The sequence below is a fragment of the Typha latifolia genome, chromosome 3 (assembly GCF_019914945.1).
Source record: "Typha latifolia isolate L0001 chromosome 3, TyphaL0001v2, whole genome shotgun sequence".
In the NCBI taxonomy this organism is placed as follows: Eukaryota; Viridiplantae; Streptophyta; class Magnoliopsida; order Poales; family Typhaceae; genus Typha; species Typha latifolia.
In genome coordinates this window covers 16,025,543-16,044,325 of record NC_133088.1, presented here as the reverse complement: position 1 = coordinate 16,044,325, position 18,783 = coordinate 16,025,543, and the positions used below count along the sequence as shown (strand labels likewise).

Here is an 18,783-nt window from a genome sequence, read left to right as displayed (position 1 = left end):
CATATGATATTTAGTACTTATATTGTATATATTGATATTATTTGTTTAGTTATATTAAATATATTTTAGAAAGTAATACATCTCATAGGGCAATATAGTAATTGATGTAGAAAATAGACAGCATCATTTTCTTATCCAAAAACAATTATTATTTTATGCCAGATCAAATACTAAATTTTGCAAATGTTGATAAACTAATCATGATTTTAATCATTAACTAATTCAAAGTTATTATTGAGTATTTATTTATAGCCCAATCACTAATTAGTCAGGCCGGGTCGAGTTTAATTTAGAAGTTGACGTAACAAGCTTAATTTAAAAATTATTATATTTTATCGGGCTGAGTATAATAGGTCTTTATAAAAATATTTGAATTAGCTTTCATATGAACAAACTTATGTATGTGTCTAATTTATTAGATATATGAATTAAAAATTATGGGAATAGGAGAGTGTAACAAGCTAAGCTACAATCAAACATAGCGGAACGAAGGGCATGCAAAGATCTAGCCCATGGCACATGACACTCATTAGCATCTCGAGCTCGGGTCCAATGATCAGCTCTATCGAGCGGCCTTTTATGAGTCCTTTCATCACATCCACTCTTTATACCTGCCCAACAAAGAAGTATGAATTTTTTACTAGACTAGTCTCGTCTCGTCTCAAATTTTATTTACTAAAATGAACCACATTTCAAACTTCATATAAAAATGGTTCTATTATCATTGTTTTATTATGGCTATCAAATAAAATGTTGAATTTATCGGTGTTTTATTTTGAGATAAAGGAGACAAAAAGTGTCTTATATAAAGTATAATTTGTTCAATGTCTCACTTTTTAGAAAATGTTGAAAAAAACTAGAAGATATTAAACTAAAATCTAAAAGAGATATTTATCTTCTTTTTTTGTACAATTTGTAGCATAATTGGCTGTGAGAAATCACTGCAACTCTAATTTTTTTGATGAGAATAACCGTTTAAAACCTAGATAAGATTAAACTAAATTTATTTTTGTTTAAAGGTGAAATTATGGTATCAAGTTATCATTGCAGGCTGGGATTTTATTATCGTTTTACAATTAAACTCAATCATTCGTCTCCTCCATGTATTAATATTCGAGCACCGAAGCTACTTTTCCCCAGCGAGACGGTGACGTGGTTGCGTGCATACGTCATGACTATAATAGTAAGCAGTGCCACAAGTCCGCTTATTTTTTATTTTTAATTTTTTATCATCTATGAGCTTAAAGATCATATATATGCTGAACAAAAGGCCAACCCTCTCTCGACACAGAAATACTTACACCCTACCAATTTTTTTATTGCATAGTCTAGATTTCAAGCCATATGCATCATTAAACAGTTATTCCGAATCAAATAACGTCGAGATCTGTTCTACACTATTGCACTGTCGAACTATTCCTCCAAGTTAATCGTATTGCCAAACTATCAATCTAATCGAGTTAAGTCACTAAATTATACTTCTTCATAATATTATTTAGAATTAGAGTTTTAAAACTATAATCTCTTAGTCATGGGGAAAGTAGTTATTAACTTTAATATAGTTGGTTAGTGAATTACTCCTTCCACCTACCGTCTCCTGTCCAACCGGATGATCAGTCGCTGCAGCCACGCATACGAATACACGTGGCAGAATCTTTTTCGACGCAAGGGGCAACTTGCTCCTCAGTCAATTTGAAGTAATACTTATAATAATAAAAAAAAGTTTAAAGTAATGCATTCGTAGGGGGTGGTGGGTGGCCGCCTATACTTTTCTTTTGTTCTCTCCAAAAGACTTCCCCTTTATGACTCCCCTAAGTCTTGCTTAGAATCGTTGATAAACTGGAGGAGAGGAAACAGGAAAGAGGAACCGGAGAGAAGAGGAGATCTCATCATTCGTTTTCCCATACTTTCCTAAAAGATTTCGGCTTTGCTTACTCCGCTAAGTCTTGCTTTTGGTCGTATAAATAACTGGATGCGGTGAAAGCATCGGACGATATCAACTTCATAGGAGGGCATCGATATGGCAAGGGAAAGTAACGACGCAAGGAGAAGAGAGAAGAAAGATTACCTTGTCGACTTCGTCTTCTCTTGGTCCTTCAAAGATATATTAAACGAGGATCTGTTCAAAGACAAGGTCCTCTCTCTCTCTCTCTCTCTCTCTCTCTCTCTCTCTCTATATATATATATATATATAGCGATCTTATTTTGACCAATAAATTTATATCTGTGAACAGACTTGTACTTCATACGTTGATCGTAGGGATATTGTAAGGAGTGATAAGATTAATTAGTAACGGTATGTTTTGGCCTGGGTGGGGATTAACTGCTTCGAACCCTGACGTTAAACAGGGCCAGATTCTTGTTCCTCTATGTTTACGTATGGCGCCGAATAATATAATCGAAGATTTGAAGAAAAAAAAAATCTTGTTTTTTGGAACACCTCGTTGATGTGAAACGGGCGGCGTGTTCTCTCGCTAGCCCACAAAAATGACGTCCCCATTCTACTTGGGCCGGGCCCACGCTCTGTATTCTTTTGGAAAATAATGGGAAATTTCAAATTTGCATCCACCACCCGGTATTTTTAGAAATTTACGATTTGCGCCCAGCTATATTATATATGGTTTTTTTTTAAGAATCTCACCTTATAAATTTAACTATTTTACGATTCACACCGGTTTAGAAGATTTTATAGTCAGACTCCTTTATTTTAAAATAATTCTTATTTAACACCCTACGTTAACTTTAGATGATATTAAAAAAATAATACTCTATTATAATATATAAACTAATTTATAAATAAATTTTTTTTAATTTTTTTTTAAATAAGAAAATGAGAAGAATGAGAAGGGAAAGAAGACGAGGAAAGACAGCGACTAACGAAAGTGAAGGAGATAAATGAAAAAGATAGTTACATGATATAAAAATTAGGTAACTTAATCCAGCGTTACTTAGTCAAAATAATATTAAAATATTAAAATAAAAATAATAAAGGAAACGAGGAATCAAGTTACAAAAAAAAACACTGAAAAAAAATGTGTGAATAAAAAATAGATAGGCTGTGATTTAAAGAAAAATCCGTATTTGAGTTTGACAACAAAGTAAAAAATTGTTACTGAAAAAAAAAAAAAAGTTGGGCAATACGATATGATTCATAAAATCACGAAGCCTTATAAACCCCTCTCCTACCGGATCGACCTGGAGAAAAAGAAGAAAGCGAGAAGAGAAGGACGAGATTCTTATCCGCCATTCTCTTCTCTTTCCCTTTCTTCACTGATGTTCTAATGTATATATTCAAACCGCCTATTGAAAGTACGAACTAATTTCTCTGATGTTAAGTTCGGATAAACTTCGTACATTTTCTAATTATGTTTTCTTTCTCCAACAACTCGTATCTTGTTAGAAATTTCAATCTGATTTCCTTATGGGTTCATTATAATCTCTTCCTCTTGCTATCTATACTAATTTAGAAGAAATTGACAAATGTACAGGTGTTGAAGATACCTACTACATTTGATTCTGCAAAGAGCTACTTTGCATCGTTTACTTCCCCGTTGATTGAGGAAGTACGTGCCGATCTTTCTTCCGGTTTGGAAGCACTCGCGCCATTTGCAAAAGTAGTATCAGTTTCCGACCTAAAAGGATCAGATTGCTTTGCATATCGTATTGTTCTTCAAGATGCAGATACTACATCAATTAGCGAAAGTAGAACTTACATTCCGAAGAATGGTGATATTTTTCTTCTGTCAGATGTGAGGCCAAATCTCGTATCTGATCTCACTCAGAATAAACGATCATATCGTATTGCCATGGTCACTTGTGGTGGATCGGAAGATGAGCCATCAAGTATTTATGACATCAAGGCATCCTGCAAAATAGATGTCGCTGAATATAACAAAAAGAATGACTCACTTTTTGCTGCTTATTTGATGAATATAACGACATACAATCGTATATGGGAATCTCTGGATTATAAAATGCCAACCCAAAGAAATCTGGGCCTTGTAAATGAGGCGATCAACAATTCATCGGTATGTAAATTCTTTAATGTGTAATTTGGCAATGGCTCTATTATCTATTATTTTCTAATCACCAGTTCAGTCTTCTTATTAGATATGTTTTTCCTGTTTGTATTTACTTGGAGTAAATGGATATCTAGTTAGTTTATTCTTTCCTGCCAGGTAAATGGAGTTTGCGATACTTCTTGTCTTGCAAAAGTTGATAGCATAAATGACATTAATTTTTGGAGCAAGCTGTCTGCATTAAATTTAAACAAGTCTCAGGAAGATGCCATCAGGAGTTGCATTTCAGCAAAGCAACGCAAGGACAGAAACTCAATAAACCTTATATGGGGACCACCTGGCACAGGAAAAACAAAAACAATCGGTGCATTGTTGTGGTTAATGAGAGAAGTCAAATGCAGAACACTTACATGTGCACCTACAAATACTGCTGTCAAACAGGTTGCTTCACGTCTCCTGAAATTAATCAAAGAGCTTCCTGCAGATGGAAATTGTCTCGGGGATGTGCTAATTTTTGGTAACAAAGAACGAATGGGCATTGGCAATGAGCTCCAGGATATATTTTTGGATTTTCGTGTTAAGAGGCTTATAAAATGTTTTTCACCCATGACTGGATGGGAACATCACTTGACTTCAATGATTGAATTTTTTGAGGAATGTCCCTCTTGGTATCATCTATATTTGGAAAATGAAAATACTGATAATGATGCATTGGAGACCGGAAAAATAACTTTCCTGGGTTTTGCGAGGAAAAGATATGATACTATCTATATGGAGTTGAGTAAATGCTTCAACGATATCCTACTTCATGTTCCAAAATCTTGCATTTCAGAACTGATCTCCAAAAACATTATTTGGCTTCTTGATTTGCTAAAAAAATTCAAAATTCAGCTCCAGAAGGATGTTAAGAATTACATAGAGGATGTTTTCACATCAACAGACGAAGGAAACGATTCCACAAAGTTTGACAGCTCGACAAGTTGCAGTGCAAATTATTGCAAAACAAAATCGATTATGTGCAGAATTAGATCTGACAGTTGTAGAGTCTTAAAGAATCTGAAAAAATCCATAGATCTTCCTTCAACTTCTTCCAAATATCAAATCTCTTTATTCTGTTTGAGCAATGCGTCCCTCCTTTTCTGTACTGCTTGTAGCTCGGCCAAGTTGTACAAGGTGAAGAAGGGCAAACCACTGGAGTTGCTAGTCATTGATGAGGCTGGCCAGTTGAAAGAATGTGAATCATTGATTCCCTTACAGCTTTCTTGCTTAAAAAGTGCTGTTCTTATTGGTGATGAGTGCCAATTGCCTGCAATGGTGAAAAGCAAGGTCTAGTTTAAATTATCCATTTCTTATCATATCATATTATGTATCTCTCTTTTTAAAAAGACCAGATACTCCCTCGCACTCTCCCTTGACATGAACTCTGTTTACATACTGCTGAATCGATCTGTTCCCTAAATTTCCTTTCGTTTTCTATTTGGTATCATTATATTTGGTTTCCTCTATGTAATACTTTTCTTTTCTGTAGGTTTCCGACAATGCATTATTTGGTAGGAGCTTATTTGAAAGGTTGAGTTCACTGGGACATAAAAAGCACCTGCTCAATATGCAGTACAGGATGCATCCTTCCATAAGCATCTTTCCCAATGCCAGATTTTATCACAACCAAATTTTAGATGCTCCAAATGTCATGCACAAGGAACATGCAAGGGAGTATCTTTCAGGTCCAATGTATAGCCACTACTCATTTATAGATATTGAATCTGGAAAGGAGGAGTCTGATCACCTTGGTCATAGCAAAAAAAATACGGTCGAAGTAGCTGTCATCTTGCAAATATTGAATAGGTTGCGAGAAGGTGAATTTTATAATTCTTTGGTTGCCTGTTTAGTAATTAGTATATGAAGTTTGATATAGTTAGTATTTGCGATCCATTATGTGTATAATTTTGCATTTGTTAAATTTAGTAAATGTTTTTACAAATGAATCTTGATCCGGAACTATTGGTTAGGTTTTATCTTAAATTAGCGACCTTTATTTAACTCTGATAAATATTTTTCCCAAATAATCAATCATGAGACAAAAAAAAAAGATCATTGCGCACCACAAGTTTTTTCAATAAGTTTGTTATGTTAATTGTGTCTGCTGCAAGCATGTAGGGTACTGCCCAAATGTCTGGCAAATGATATATTGTAATCCTATAAGATCTTTTTCTAAAAACTACTTGTTTTACTTATTTGTATTCAATATTTAGTCAGTAACATATGCTGGTTATAAAATTCATATTTAAGAGCTACTTGCTTTACAAATTTGTATTCACTATTTAGTCAGTAACATATGCTGGTTGTCGTAATATTGAGCTCCATTACATGTAATTATTCACCTGTAAATTTCATATGAATCTGATATTCTATTTTCTGAATTTCAAAGGTATTACTCTATGAACGTTCTGTTATTCTTCTGAACACAAGAGTCATATAAGGAATGAGTCACAAATGTGTACGATTCTACTAAATCACCACCTCTAGTCCACAAATATTCCAGTATTTATTTCTCTATGCATTTCTTATTTCCTTGAGGTCTAAGGTGCATATTTAATGCTAATTATTTTCTTTTACCAACTAGCCTGTTTTAGAATGAATAATAGAGTTAGTGTTGGTATTATATGCCCATACACTGCTCAAGTTCTAGCAATTCAAGAAAAACTGGGGAAGACATACAACATGAATCCAGTGGTCTCTGTGAAGGTGAATTCTGTTGATGGGTTTCAGGGTAGTGAGGAAGATATTATCATTTTATCAACTGTGAGATCCAACAGTAATGGATCGATTGGTTTCCTTTCTAATGTTCAGCGCACAAATGTGGCTTTGACCAGAGCAAGGTATCTTTCATTACTTATCTAATGGTAGTGCTTTCTCGTACACTGTCGATGATGATATCACTCTTTTGTTACAGGTATTGCCTTTGGATTATCGGAAATGGGGCAACCTTAGGTAAAAGTTCTTCTATTTGGGAACAGTTAGTTCAAGATGCAAAAGATCGTCAATGCTTCTTTCGTGCAAATGAGGACAAGACCATTGCTGCTGCGATCAGAAACTGCTGCAGCAAATTGGGCCAAGTCAAATGTATGGCAAAATTAAGTTCCTCACATATTGGGAAAGGAGGGAAGAATGTACGTATGCCTTTTATTCTCTCTCTTTCATTTGCTAAAGTTTCCTGGTTCCTCACATTCAATGAAGTCGTTTGAATACAAAATATAACAATCATCTTTGAGGTGTTGGTTACATTGTAGCTTTGAGGCATTGGATGATAAGAAAGACCTTTCCTACATTGTTATGAGGAAATATAACTCAATATATTAAAGACAAACTATCTTAAGGCATTGGTTACTACTTTAACAACTTACTAATTTTTAGTGTTATGTTAAGCAGTTCATCTTGTCCTCTAGGTAGACTTCTGTTAAATTTATCATACGCCTAAATTAAACGAGTTCTGAACTATTTATCATGTCACTAGTGCTCTTGATAACTGATCAGTACTTTTTTTCAACTAATAGATCCTTCCAATTTACAGTGTATTAAACGCACAAAATTCCTGATTTGCTTCTTGTTTCCTTGAAGCTTTCTGGAAATTACAATGCTATTGAAACCTCCAACCAGTCTATTCTTCTTCGTTCTGGGAAAAGTTTTGAAGATTCCAAACCCGAAATAAGGTAACCATATCTTGAGGCATCATAACTTATGTCTTTTCACAGAAGTGTTTTCATTTTTTTTTACATTGTTAGAATATTTGTAGTTATCAGAGTTATATACTGGGAAGAAAATAGCGTGAAAACAGTGGAGGTTACTCCCAACTAGGAAACCTATCAGTCTATAACTATTTTTTGAGTGTAAATAGTTAATGTTTTGCTGAATGCATACCCTAAAAGTTGGCTCTTTTGTTGCTTTGGAAGTGCAATAGATTGCAAATATTCAATTAATTATCTCTTTTACATTGCAATGATGTAAAGAGGTGCTCAGCTAGTCAGTTCATATTTAATCTGCAGCCCATGGAATTCAGGAATTACAGCAATCATCATTAGAAAGTGGTATATTTTTCAGTTTTATCTGCTGTAATGTAATATTTGTGTTTATCTACGTTTCAGTTGATTGTCCCCTGATCGGAACTTGGCATGTCTTTCATGTATTAATTTTTCTATACGATAAAACTAACAATGTATTATTTATGTTTCACTGAGACAGTAAAACTTCAGAAAATCGGAAGACTCAGAACCAGAAGTGGAATGTGAAAGGGTAAGTGGCACTTCAAACCTATGTCACCCTCTATTCTAGATAGCATGCAAGAATAAGAATTCTTTTTTTACTCTTTGGGTCTAAGGGAAGATGAGCGTAAATCATGATTGATACTCAAATGTCAAGATTCTTATTAGTAGAAATCAGGGGAAGCATTAACACAGTCCACTTAACATTGAAAGAATCGGAAGTATTTGAGGATGTCATTGAATAGCGTTAGACTAAAATCGACACTTACTCTGAATCAACGATGGTCGTGTCGTGCCATGCTACCATTGGTACGATACGCTTTTATAATATTTTTAATAAATTTTTTAGGATATTTAGAGATGTTTTTGGGTATTCAAAATGTCAATTTTTAGTTTTTAGTTTAAATATATGTATTAAAACCTACATTAGTGTTTTGTCTTCAGATTATTTTTGTAAATGACTTATGTTATTAAAGATAAAGCAACAGTTAAATATAAATATTATCCAACACATAATATAATTGAATACATTCATTAAAACTAATATCAATGATTAAACACTCCATAATATAATTGAATAGTCTATAATATCATTAAACACATAATATTAATTGATAATGGTTCAATAACTAAAGCTAATATCTAGTTGAATGTAGAATGACGAATTTGATCAAATACTTTATTTGCTAATACAAGAATAACACGTGAATATTGTATTAAATATTGTCAATCTTCAAAACTCATCCACTGATAATATTGCTCACTGTAAGTTTGTAACGTCTCACATAGTTTTCATAAAAAGAGAAATTTTATAGTCTTCATATGGTATAATATGGATAGTGAACATGCACCAGAACAACCGGCACCCACACATGCACACTATAAGCATATGCAGATTGTGGATATGAAGTATAAAAAGGGTGTTGTGGCTTTGGTAATTGTGATTGATATGATGATAATGATGATGAACTCATATTATTATGTTCTGCTATCTACAGACTCAAGTCTTTTGCTCAATTGATTGTAATCATATTGAGTTTGAGATGATCCATTTTTTTTCTTTTATCTTTGATAAATTCTGCCTTGTGGTTGTCTAGGTTAGGCCCCGTGGTCTTGATCTTGGGTGGCATCTATAAAATTTCTCCTTTGTAGAAATAATATCTTTTTAAGAAGGTTATGTAGCAGTGATGCATATCTCAACCTTCATCATCACTGCCACCAAACTGAGTCTAGCCATTATAACCACCACCATCACCATCATCACCATTATCATTTCTAGTTTCATCATCATCAATTTTATCTAAGCCTTTTAAGGGATCAATTGATCTTGAAGATGATCTAACTCGACTAGTAACCAGTTGCGAAGATCCAGCTTGACTAGTAGTTAATTAATGATTGATGAAAAAAAGAAGTTAAATAGCTTTACATGTCATATCATGTTTGTTAAAATATGATTAAAATTGATTTGATGATGATTGATGAAAATAGAATTTTTAAAAAAAAAAGACTCCACATGGGTATAATAACCAGCACATGGCCATGCCACTATTGGCATGCAAGTGTCAGTCGGTACAGCCATACTTGCTATAAATTATTGAATTATAATTGTCAGCAAGATTTCTCTGAGATTAGGGTTAATATGCTTCCCCATTATTCAATGAATGTTAAGCAATACTTAAGTAGCTATTGATATCATATGGCTATTACTTCAGAAGAAATTGTTTTCCCATTTTCTTGGTTATGAGAATATTCAGCACATATTAGGTGTTATCAAAGACAAATTCTTTTAAATTATTTCTTGATAGAAAAATCTTCATAGTTTAATAATCAAGTTTTTATTTTTATGCCTCTGAACTAACTTGGAATTAATTCATCATCTTTATCCTTTTATCATAGGATAATAAAAAATGTCTTTTTCCTTGTGTCCCGCTGAAGTAAAATTTACAGTCAAAGTAATATGTTTGGAGTTTCTATCATTGTTTCTCTCAAACATTGCAATTTTACTCCAGTTGAGGCACTAGGGAAGGGGCAATAAATTTCATCAAGGTGTTGGTAAACCACATTCTATAATTATGGTGATGCAGCCTAATAGAAATAAGTACTAAATATTCCAAATTCTGAGATCAATGATCAATCAGCTAACTCTAGCTGCACTAATTTCAGATGTGCCAATGATTAATCAATTATCTCCAGCATATTGAGAGCTATGCAATGTTTGGATGAGCTCTTTTAATGCCTTGTTTTCCTTATCAGTGCTAAAGTATCATGCTGTTTGTTGATATATTAGGAAGTTGAAATCCCTTAAGATTGACGTCGTCAGTGAAGGTGCTGCTTTGGTTGAAAGGCAACATGAACAAAAAATGCTGTGTAGCTTCATCAAGGATTTTTCAAGAACTGAGTTAAGTTTGGTACTTCATTTATCATACTTATTAAATAATATATCTCTGTGTGTGTAGTTTACTTCATTTAGTAGAACATATATGCTTTGGACAAGGAAATTTAGTTGAATTAATCTAATTTTCAGATTGTTTTGTTTTCTTGTAGTATCATAGAGGCTTCAGATTTGTCTACGAAGCTCTGCACATATGAAATCAAAGATCAATTCTCACAAAAAACTTCTTCATTCAGTAAGGGAAAGAGTGCTGGTAGTGCAAGCCTGAGGTATGTGAGAAACTTTTCTAATGTTTTACTATTCTAATTGGTTTAAAGCTTCGGCCAAAATGGATCGGTTTCAGCCGATAGTGGTCTGCAACCAAGGTCAGAGCTAGAAATGTTGTTGGTTTTGTCTTTGAACAACTACTTCTGGCTTTAACTTCCAATCAGTTTGGCCAGTATTATTCTGTCTTACATGAAACCTTAAACCAATATTCTCTGAACATCCAAAGACTGGACTTTTAATGCACCTTTGTTAACCGTGATTCCTGATTTGAATGGAATTCTAATGCTTTTAATGTTTTGATATTTCTCTAAGTTCGGTGCCTCCAATTAGTACTAAGATGAAGGACGAATCATTAGGACATGCACCTTCTTTCAAAGAACGGAAAGAAGACAGTATATCAGTACCAAATGAAGGGTATGTTTTTATTTGAAGTTTTTGTATATTTGGCTATTTATGTATTTCAGCCTATATAGGGAGTCCATTGTCTGAATTTTCGGAACATCTTCTATTTCTTTCTTGGCAGGCTAATCATCGAACCAAGCAAGAAGACAACGAACGACGATGAGGAGTAGGCTTGTCTAAAATTATTGCTGCTTTCATTTTTTTTTCTTCTGAAGTTTCATGGAAGTCTATTTTCCCTTTGTTTCTTTCTATTCCTATCACCTTCTTTCTCTCTCAGGAGGTCGGGTGAACACAATTAGGCTTCTAACTACATTTCCTTTCATTGCAGGAAATCTGGATATTTTAGTATCCATAAATTGTTGAGATTTGTTTCTTCATTGTTTGGGGAGTCATCCTCCAAGTGATTAGTTAGAAAAAAGGGGCTCTTCATCAACGATTTGCTCTATTGTATTGTTAACAAAGGATTTATATACCAAGTGGGCAACTCTACTTTATTGTGGTAGTTCCGTTACAACTTACAAACTCTTTATTTGTATGCCTAAACTGTACAAAGGGGTTTATATATCATTTGACTCTATCTGGAGCTCAATCTAATTCTTTGTTGCAAATTGCAGTTAATGTTTCTATAATCATGAAGCGTTGAAATTTTCATTTCTCACTCAAAACACATCAAATTAAAGACGAAGACAACTAAAAAACAACCTCTCAAGAACACAGCCAGATCCTAATATGCTTTTTTTTTTTTTTTTTTTCCATTTAGCTCCATTGCATCGGATAAAGTCAGTAGGCCATCCAAAATTTGTGCAGCAACTAGGCTGTCCGTGGGAGCTGAACCACGGCGGAGCCGGTGCACTCCGGCAAGTTGAATAGTGCCGTGCCATCCATCGCCCCTGTAGTTGAACACGTTGCACCCACAAGCGTTAACGTTCACTGGGTTGCTCGCCGGCATCATGCAGCTCCTCGGGCCGCTTCCTCCATAGCTACCCGGCGGTTGCCGGGAGAGCTAGGATTACCAAAGCCGCCATGATAGCAAGGGAAGCAGTGGACTTGTTGATAGCCATTAGCAGGAAGAATGAACGTAAAAAGAACAAGAATGGATGACAAGGCAATATATTATATATGATAAAATTGAGGGATTCTAGTGAAGTGAAAAAACGAACGTGAACGGCAGGATTCGAACCTGCGCGGGCAGAGCCCACATGATTTCTAGTCATGCCCGATAACCACTCCGGCACGTCCACTTGTGGAAATTGTCTCAAAATAGAGATTTTAACTTTTTTTCTATCAAAATAAAATGAAAATAACTTTTTTTCGCCAAACAGACCCATTCGAATAGTCTAGCCAGCTATAGCCCACTAATGCGTGAAAGAGCAGGTTGGGCTTGAGCCGAGCTTAACTGGCGAATTGAGCTCCATTGGGTTCATTTTCCCTGATTTCTCCAAATGGGTGCTCTATCGAGAGAGGAGAAGAGGGGCAACGGTAAGAGAGAGCTAAAGAGACTAGTATATATGTCCCCTTGATTTCACTGGGCGAGAGCAGAATAAGAGGATGGAGACGAAATGGAGAAGTGTGTATCGCATCTTTGATCGACAAGTTGAAGCCTTTTCGAGCTAAGAAGCCAACTTTCTTGCTGCCATTAAAGATTGGAAGATGGAGGAGTAGGAAACTTGGGGAGGAGAAGGGGAAACGCTAGTGGAGTTTGGCCAATGGATAGAGAAGCAAAGGGGTTTCTTTCTCCAAGTTTGCTGTTGTTCATTGTCTTCAAGGCTGACTTGCATGACCCTTACTCTGAGTAGAGGAAGAATGGTCGAATGGAAGATCGAGAAATTTTTTGAAGAAACTGATCGGGCTAAGCTGAGCTGGGCTCACGAGTCAAGCTCACGGGTTGGGCTTTCGGGCAGGCAAAAGCCTGGCCTTTGCCACCCATCGCCTATTGGGGCTCAAGCCGAGCCTGGGCTGGTTGGGTCAATTGATCACCCATAATAGAGTGGATTTAAGATCATAAGCTCGGTTGTAGGAAGAAAAGTGTGTTCCGGTGAGTTCATTTAATTATTATTAATTTATTACTATATGATGCATCGGTACGCATTCTGCGATGAGCTTATTCCGACTCAAAACTTGAGGCCCAACTGAAACCGCAGTGGAATTTTCTTTACAGTAGGGGTAAGGGCCGTAGTAAAGCTACCAGGGTTAAAAGTTGGGCCGGGTTTGGGCGTATTATCCGGCCCGGATCCGTTTTTCTAAGTTATATCAAAGTTTTGGTTCAAAAACGAGGCGGTAAGGCAAACAAGAGAACCGTATACTCGTGAACGCCTCTGAAGTGGAATTTGGGCTTATTCCGCAACGAGATGGCCAACGATGGGAAAGCCTTCTTATCCACGAATAAGCCAATCTCGAGGCGAATTGGAGGGATAGCGCATCCGGTTCCTGGAATAACAATCCCACGGGGATGGAGTGGTGGACGAAAGGAGTGGCCTTATCTTACGTTAGCATAAGAATAGACCGTGCGATAACTTTATTCCAACTAACCATTCCTTCTTCGCCTTTACCTTATTCCGATGCCCTAATCCACTTCGTCTTCCCCCATGGCCGCCTCCTATCGCCGGGAGGAGCCGTAATCCACCTTCTATCCCTTTCTGCTCCTCTTCGGAGAGGATAATCTGTGAATATCTTATTCTTGTTCGTTCGAATTGTCGCTCATTGCGAGCATTTCAGCGGCAGCTCTGGCATTGGGCTCCGGTGTCGACAGTTTCCAGCCCTGATAAGGTTTTTCTTGCTTCTTGCTTCCCTTTTCTCTAATTTTTTTAATAGTTCTTTTTCCATTTCACTGTTTGGACGAGAGAATAGAGAGAAGAAATATAATTACGAGATGTTCCGATAGTATCTTTTGAACTAAGATTGAAATTTGAGCAGGGGAAACGGAGAGAAGTAGGTCTATGTGATAGTCGAGAGGAACTGAGAGGAGATACTTTTTAGTTGCTAATAAACCCTCTAGGATTGGACTTTCATGAAGATAATTATGTCTTATTTTATCTCTGATCTGTGTTCCACTCAATTATATAAGTATTATCTGAAATAATAATGATCAAATGATGCCTCCTCAGATTAAATAGAAGATGGATGAATTTTTCTCCTGTACAAAGTGGAGATAAAGTAGTATTTTCTCTCTTCTATTCCCTTTATTCATTGTTGGAATTTTCAAAATTCATGGCTGAGCTAGAGAGGTTGAGATTTTCATTTGTTTATTTTCCTTTTTTGTCACTTAATTTTGAAATTAGTGCTCATAATGGATCATTAAAGGGCATTCTATGATGATTGAGGCATCAGCTGCAATCAAGGCAGAGAGAAGAAAAAGAGAAGAGGCAGAGGCAAGGAGGAGAATAAGAGAGATTGTTTGGGTGAAGAGAGGTACTGTTCATTTTCTTTTCATCTCTTTCACAAATATATATGTGATTGGTCATATAGTTTTCGTAATGTGTAATATTTTGCACCATACGTGCACTTGTGTTATCCAAATATCCAGGATGGACATGAACATCATTTACAATAGTCCAGTACTCCGATGCAACCAATATATATATATATATATATATATATTGGTCACATATTAGTGTATCATTGTTGGCTAATATCAAGGATTGCATTTGTTATGCTATTTACAAACTATAAGTAGCTGCTTGAAAAACTGCATGAAACAAGTGTACAGGTATAGTTGGAATTCTAGAAATACGTTTCTCTACTACATTATCCAGGGACAAGGTTATATGGAGCTGTACATGTTTCTAGAATTAGGCTGTTCTAATCTTTCTAGTTACCCTATAGAATTCAATGTGGTGGTCTTTATTTTTTTTTTAATCTTTGATGGAAAGTGGAAATGGTGTTGTTTCTCTAGGTATTAGGTTGCAAGTTAGAGCATATTGCTTAGCAATTGTTGTGGCCAGAATTCATGTGGTAATGATGTCACCCTTGTTACTGCTGGATCTTGAATCCCTATTTATATTAGGCGTAGTTAGCAAGATTTGTTACCGATTAAATGAAGCGATGATTCTTTCTAGTTTCAATGGAAATAAAATAGGATATATCTTACTTTTGGTTGCTTCATTTCCTCCACATAATTTTGTATCTTTTGCCCCCTACCCAAACTACAGAAGCACATGAAGCAAGTAAAAAGGTTTGTGCTATCGATTTTTGTTTGCTCTTCTTTGCTGGAGAAAGGCTGGCCAGACTATTCAATTCTCATGTCTCTCTATATGTTGATACCTGACAATGTATTTCTGTGTTTCTTTTAGACATTTTCATTTCTATGGACTTCTCAAGTCTCAAACACACACCTTTTCTTATTATTTGATTTGATTATTCTTATTGTAGGTGTTTACATTAATCTTTCAGACATGCCAAGGAAGAAAGTTACTGGACTATCAGGGAGGAGAGTGCGAACTGCTAATTGGACGCGAGCCCTTGATGCAGCTTTCTTGCGAATACTGAAGCATGAGTATTTGCAAGGAAATTTTATAGGGGGGCTATTTACAAAGGGCGCGTGGATCCGGATAGTCGGCGACTTCAATTCTAAAACAAAGTTGAACCTCAACAAGGGTCATCTTCAGAATCGCCTGAAGGTTTTAAAGGGCATGTTCAAGTTGTACCACAATCTTGCTACCATGAGTGGATGCCAATGGGATCCAGACAGAAATGTGCCGACAGTTGTCGACCCTTCCAATTTGGAGCGCATAGTAGCAGTAAGTATATAATTTACGAGTGAAATATATCATTATTATGTTTAGATTCATGGATCCCTTTAGTACTTACATACAAAGGTACAGGCAAATCCACAGTATGCCAAGTTTAGGGACAAGCCTTTCCCTGCTTATGCAATCCTTAAATTATTCTATGGAGATACATCTAATGAAGAAGAAGTGGATGCAGACGCACTAGATGTTAGTGACAATGAGGATGATAGCTCTTCTTCCCTTAAGTTGTCCGAGAAAAATGCATCTACTGAGAAGGAAAGGGATAAACCAGCTCCAGGTGCAAGTAATAAAGATGATGACGGTGCTTCTGCATCTGATGACATCTCTAGTTCAAGTCTCAGCGGGAGGACCTTTGTTATTTCAAAAGCTTTGGAAGAGCTTTTGGAGCTTGGGAGACGGCAACAAGAGATTGCTAAAGAACTCCTCAACCATGAGGTTTCTGACAGGTCAAAGCCCTATTCAGTTGAGCAGTGCATGTCCAAATTGAGAACAGTGCGGAACATATCATCAGAAGCTATTCTTGCTGCTTGTGAGGCTTTCCGGGATAAGCATGAAAGGTGCATTTTCATGCACCTCAAAGGATCTGTTCTACATGCTTGGCTTGAACGGAAGCTTGTGGTGCACTCCATTTATCAACAACCAATACAACCATTACAGCAGTTACGTTCCGATAATCCGCTTGCTGCTCCTTGCCCTCCTCCTGAGGAGATTGACTTTTCTTGACAATGACTTGCGGTTCATTTAGTAGCCATAACTACAGCAGATCGCCAGACAGTTTCAACTGGAAAAAAAAAACTTTGTTTAACTTCTCATTGTACTTTATTGACATGCTAATTTTCTTTTTCTTTTTTTGAGAAATAGAGTATTGTTTCTCTTGTCATTGGGATATCATGCATCAATGTAATTATATTTCAGGACTTTCTTTTTTGCTGAACTTCCACTGTGAATATCAATATCTTTGTGGAGAATGTGTAATGAAAGACTTCTTTTTGATGTTGAATTTGTATAAAGGTATGCATAGACATCATGATTTCAAATGTAACACCTTGGTCTTATTTCATGTATGAAGACCTCGTGCTAACTACAGGATTTGGTGATCACTACTTATGCTAATAGGAGATCAAATGTTGTGGTCAACTGATGGTAGAATGTCGTTGACGTTAATGGATGTTTCAGAACTTTGTGCTGATTAGAAAGTAAGCTGCTTGAGTCTAAATACTTTGTTATTTTTGGCTCAGATTATATGGATGAGGTGAATACAGGGAAATTAGCTTGTTTCAACTTGGTTTTGCTACTTATATTGTACAAATTACTCCTTGCTCTCTTCAACTTAAGGTTTTAAAATTTTCAGAAGTTGAAATGGTTTCAAATTAGTATTTACCCTTTTTGTTTCAGATTAGATGTTAAAGAGCACAATTTTTAAGTTTCAAATCAATGGGATGCTCCTTAAAGAAGAAGATTTATTAAAAAAAAAAAGTCTCAAACGCAAATTATAGTGTCTAAAATTTTGATAAATGTTTTACAAAAATTTCCTGAAAAGATACAGCACGCAGGACTCATTCCATCTCATCTACGGTTTCTATCGATCCTGCCGATTCCAAAGACGGGAAGGAGGTAGAGCCAGATCACGGAGGCGGCGATGGAGATGGCGGCGGCGATATCGGCGGGGGAGGAGGCGAGGAGAGACTTCTCCTTCCGCCGCCTCAAGAGGATGTAAAGGGACGCGAAGAGTAAGACGGTGAACACCCTGTTCGCATACCGGACCACTGGAGACAAATCGTCTCCCCCGATTCCTCTGACGCCGACTACGGTGTTGCTGTTCATGGAGATCTCGTCGAGAAGAGAGAGGAAGAGAGGTGGAGGCTCGATCTGGTGGTCTTTCTCGAAGAGGTTAGGTGTGATTTCAATTTCCAACAAAAGGCTTTTTGTTCTCAGAGAGTCAATCATGAATTAACACCAAAGGGTTTATTAACTTCTACAAAGTAATTAAATGAACATTTTATTCTCAACATTTGTTTATATGAATATATCTAAGTGTGTGTGCTTTGACTATATATATATTTATCTTCAAATATAATAAAATATGAATCTAATCACTGTCCAAATTTACCAATTAAAATATACCTATATATAAAATTAAAATTAAATTGTATATAAAATCAAATACCTTGGTCGCAAAGGATCCCTTTGATGAGATCCTCGAGTGTCTTCTTTTGTCCTAGTAATTGATCAGACCAAAGGAATCCTCTTTGTACAACTTCCATAGGAAAGTAGTTACTTTTGAGTCAGCATAAACTAAATGATATCTGTTTATGAAGATAAATACTCTCCAAGTCCAAACTTCTTGGTATAATTTGGCGAGAGCTCTAAACTGCCATGAATCCTTTTACGCTTTATTACCCTTCTTTAAACCCAACTTTAGTGCAGCCGTGTACGTTCCTGAGTTAGATTTTTTTTCCATTACCAGGTTAAAAAAAAAGAGCCTAAAAGGACGCCAAAATCTAACCATCGAGTGCATTGCATTTTCCCAAAGATGCATCATCTCATCTAACCATCGAGTGCATTGCATTTTCCCAAAGATGCATCATCTCATCTAACCATCGAGTGCATTGCATTTTCCCAAAGATGCATCATCTCATCTCCCATCGTGGAAAGCTAAGGGCACCTTGTTTTCTTTATTAGTTGCTTCCAGGGCA

The 18,783-nt window shown here is 36.0% G+C and overlaps 2 protein-coding genes, 1 long non-coding RNA gene and 1 other non-coding gene across 15 annotated transcripts; 2 read left to right on the top strand and 2 right to left on the bottom strand.

Moving 5' to 3' along the window:
• The first annotated feature begins 1,833 nt into the window (after positions 1-1,833).
• On the top strand, positions 1,834-11,933 carry LOC140784896 (uncharacterized). 2 transcript variants are annotated; one of them, XM_073132500.1, is made up of 13 exons: positions 1,834-2,134; positions 3,489-4,028; positions 4,179-5,345; positions 5,548-5,875; positions 6,643-6,898; positions 6,973-7,189; positions 7,638-7,729; positions 8,259-8,309; positions 10,566-10,676; positions 10,823-10,939; positions 11,250-11,351; positions 11,461-11,505; positions 11,668-11,933. In XM_073132500.1, the coding sequence occupies exons 1-13, from the start codon at positions 2,021-2,023 to the stop codon at positions 11,741-11,743; spliced, it is 3,216 nt and encodes a 1,071-aa protein (XP_072988601.1). In that variant the 5' UTR covers positions 1,834-2,020; the 3' UTR covers positions 11,744-11,933. The 2 variants fall into 2 exon arrangements, with proteins under 2 accessions (XP_072988601.1, XP_072988602.1); XM_073132501.1 differs by lacking the exon at positions 1,834-2,134 and adding an exon at positions 3,197-3,309.
• A 565-nt stretch (positions 11,934-12,498) lies between these two features.
• On the bottom strand, positions 12,499-12,580 carry TRNAS-AGA (transfer RNA serine (anticodon AGA)). The gene has a single exon. It is a non-coding gene; the product is annotated as a tRNA-Ser (tRNA).
• Positions 12,581-13,616: 1,036 nt separating this feature from the next.
• LOC140784918 (uncharacterized) lies at positions 13,617-17,129 on the top strand. Of its 11 annotated transcripts, none has more exons than XM_073132543.1 (4): positions 13,617-14,105; positions 14,640-14,747; positions 15,729-16,075; positions 16,154-17,129. In XM_073132543.1, the coding sequence occupies exons 2-4, from the start codon at positions 14,648-14,650 to the stop codon at positions 16,808-16,810; spliced, it is 1,104 nt and encodes a 367-aa protein (XP_072988644.1). In that variant the 5' UTR covers positions 13,617-14,105; positions 14,640-14,647; the 3' UTR covers positions 16,811-17,129. The 11 variants fall into 11 exon arrangements, with proteins under 11 accessions (XP_072988644.1, XP_072988645.1, XP_072988649.1 ...); XM_073132544.1 differs by having other exon boundaries at positions 14,618-14,747; XM_073132548.1 differs by having other exon boundaries at positions 13,618-14,105; positions 14,667-14,747.
• LOC140784921 (uncharacterized) lies at positions 16,096-18,428 on the bottom strand. Its single transcript, XR_012108336.1, has 2 exons — positions 18,255-18,428; positions 16,096-18,062 (listed from the first exon to the last, which is right to left on the bottom strand). It is a non-coding gene; the product is annotated as an uncharacterized lncRNA (long non-coding RNA).
• Positions 18,429-18,783: the final 355 nt, after the last annotated feature.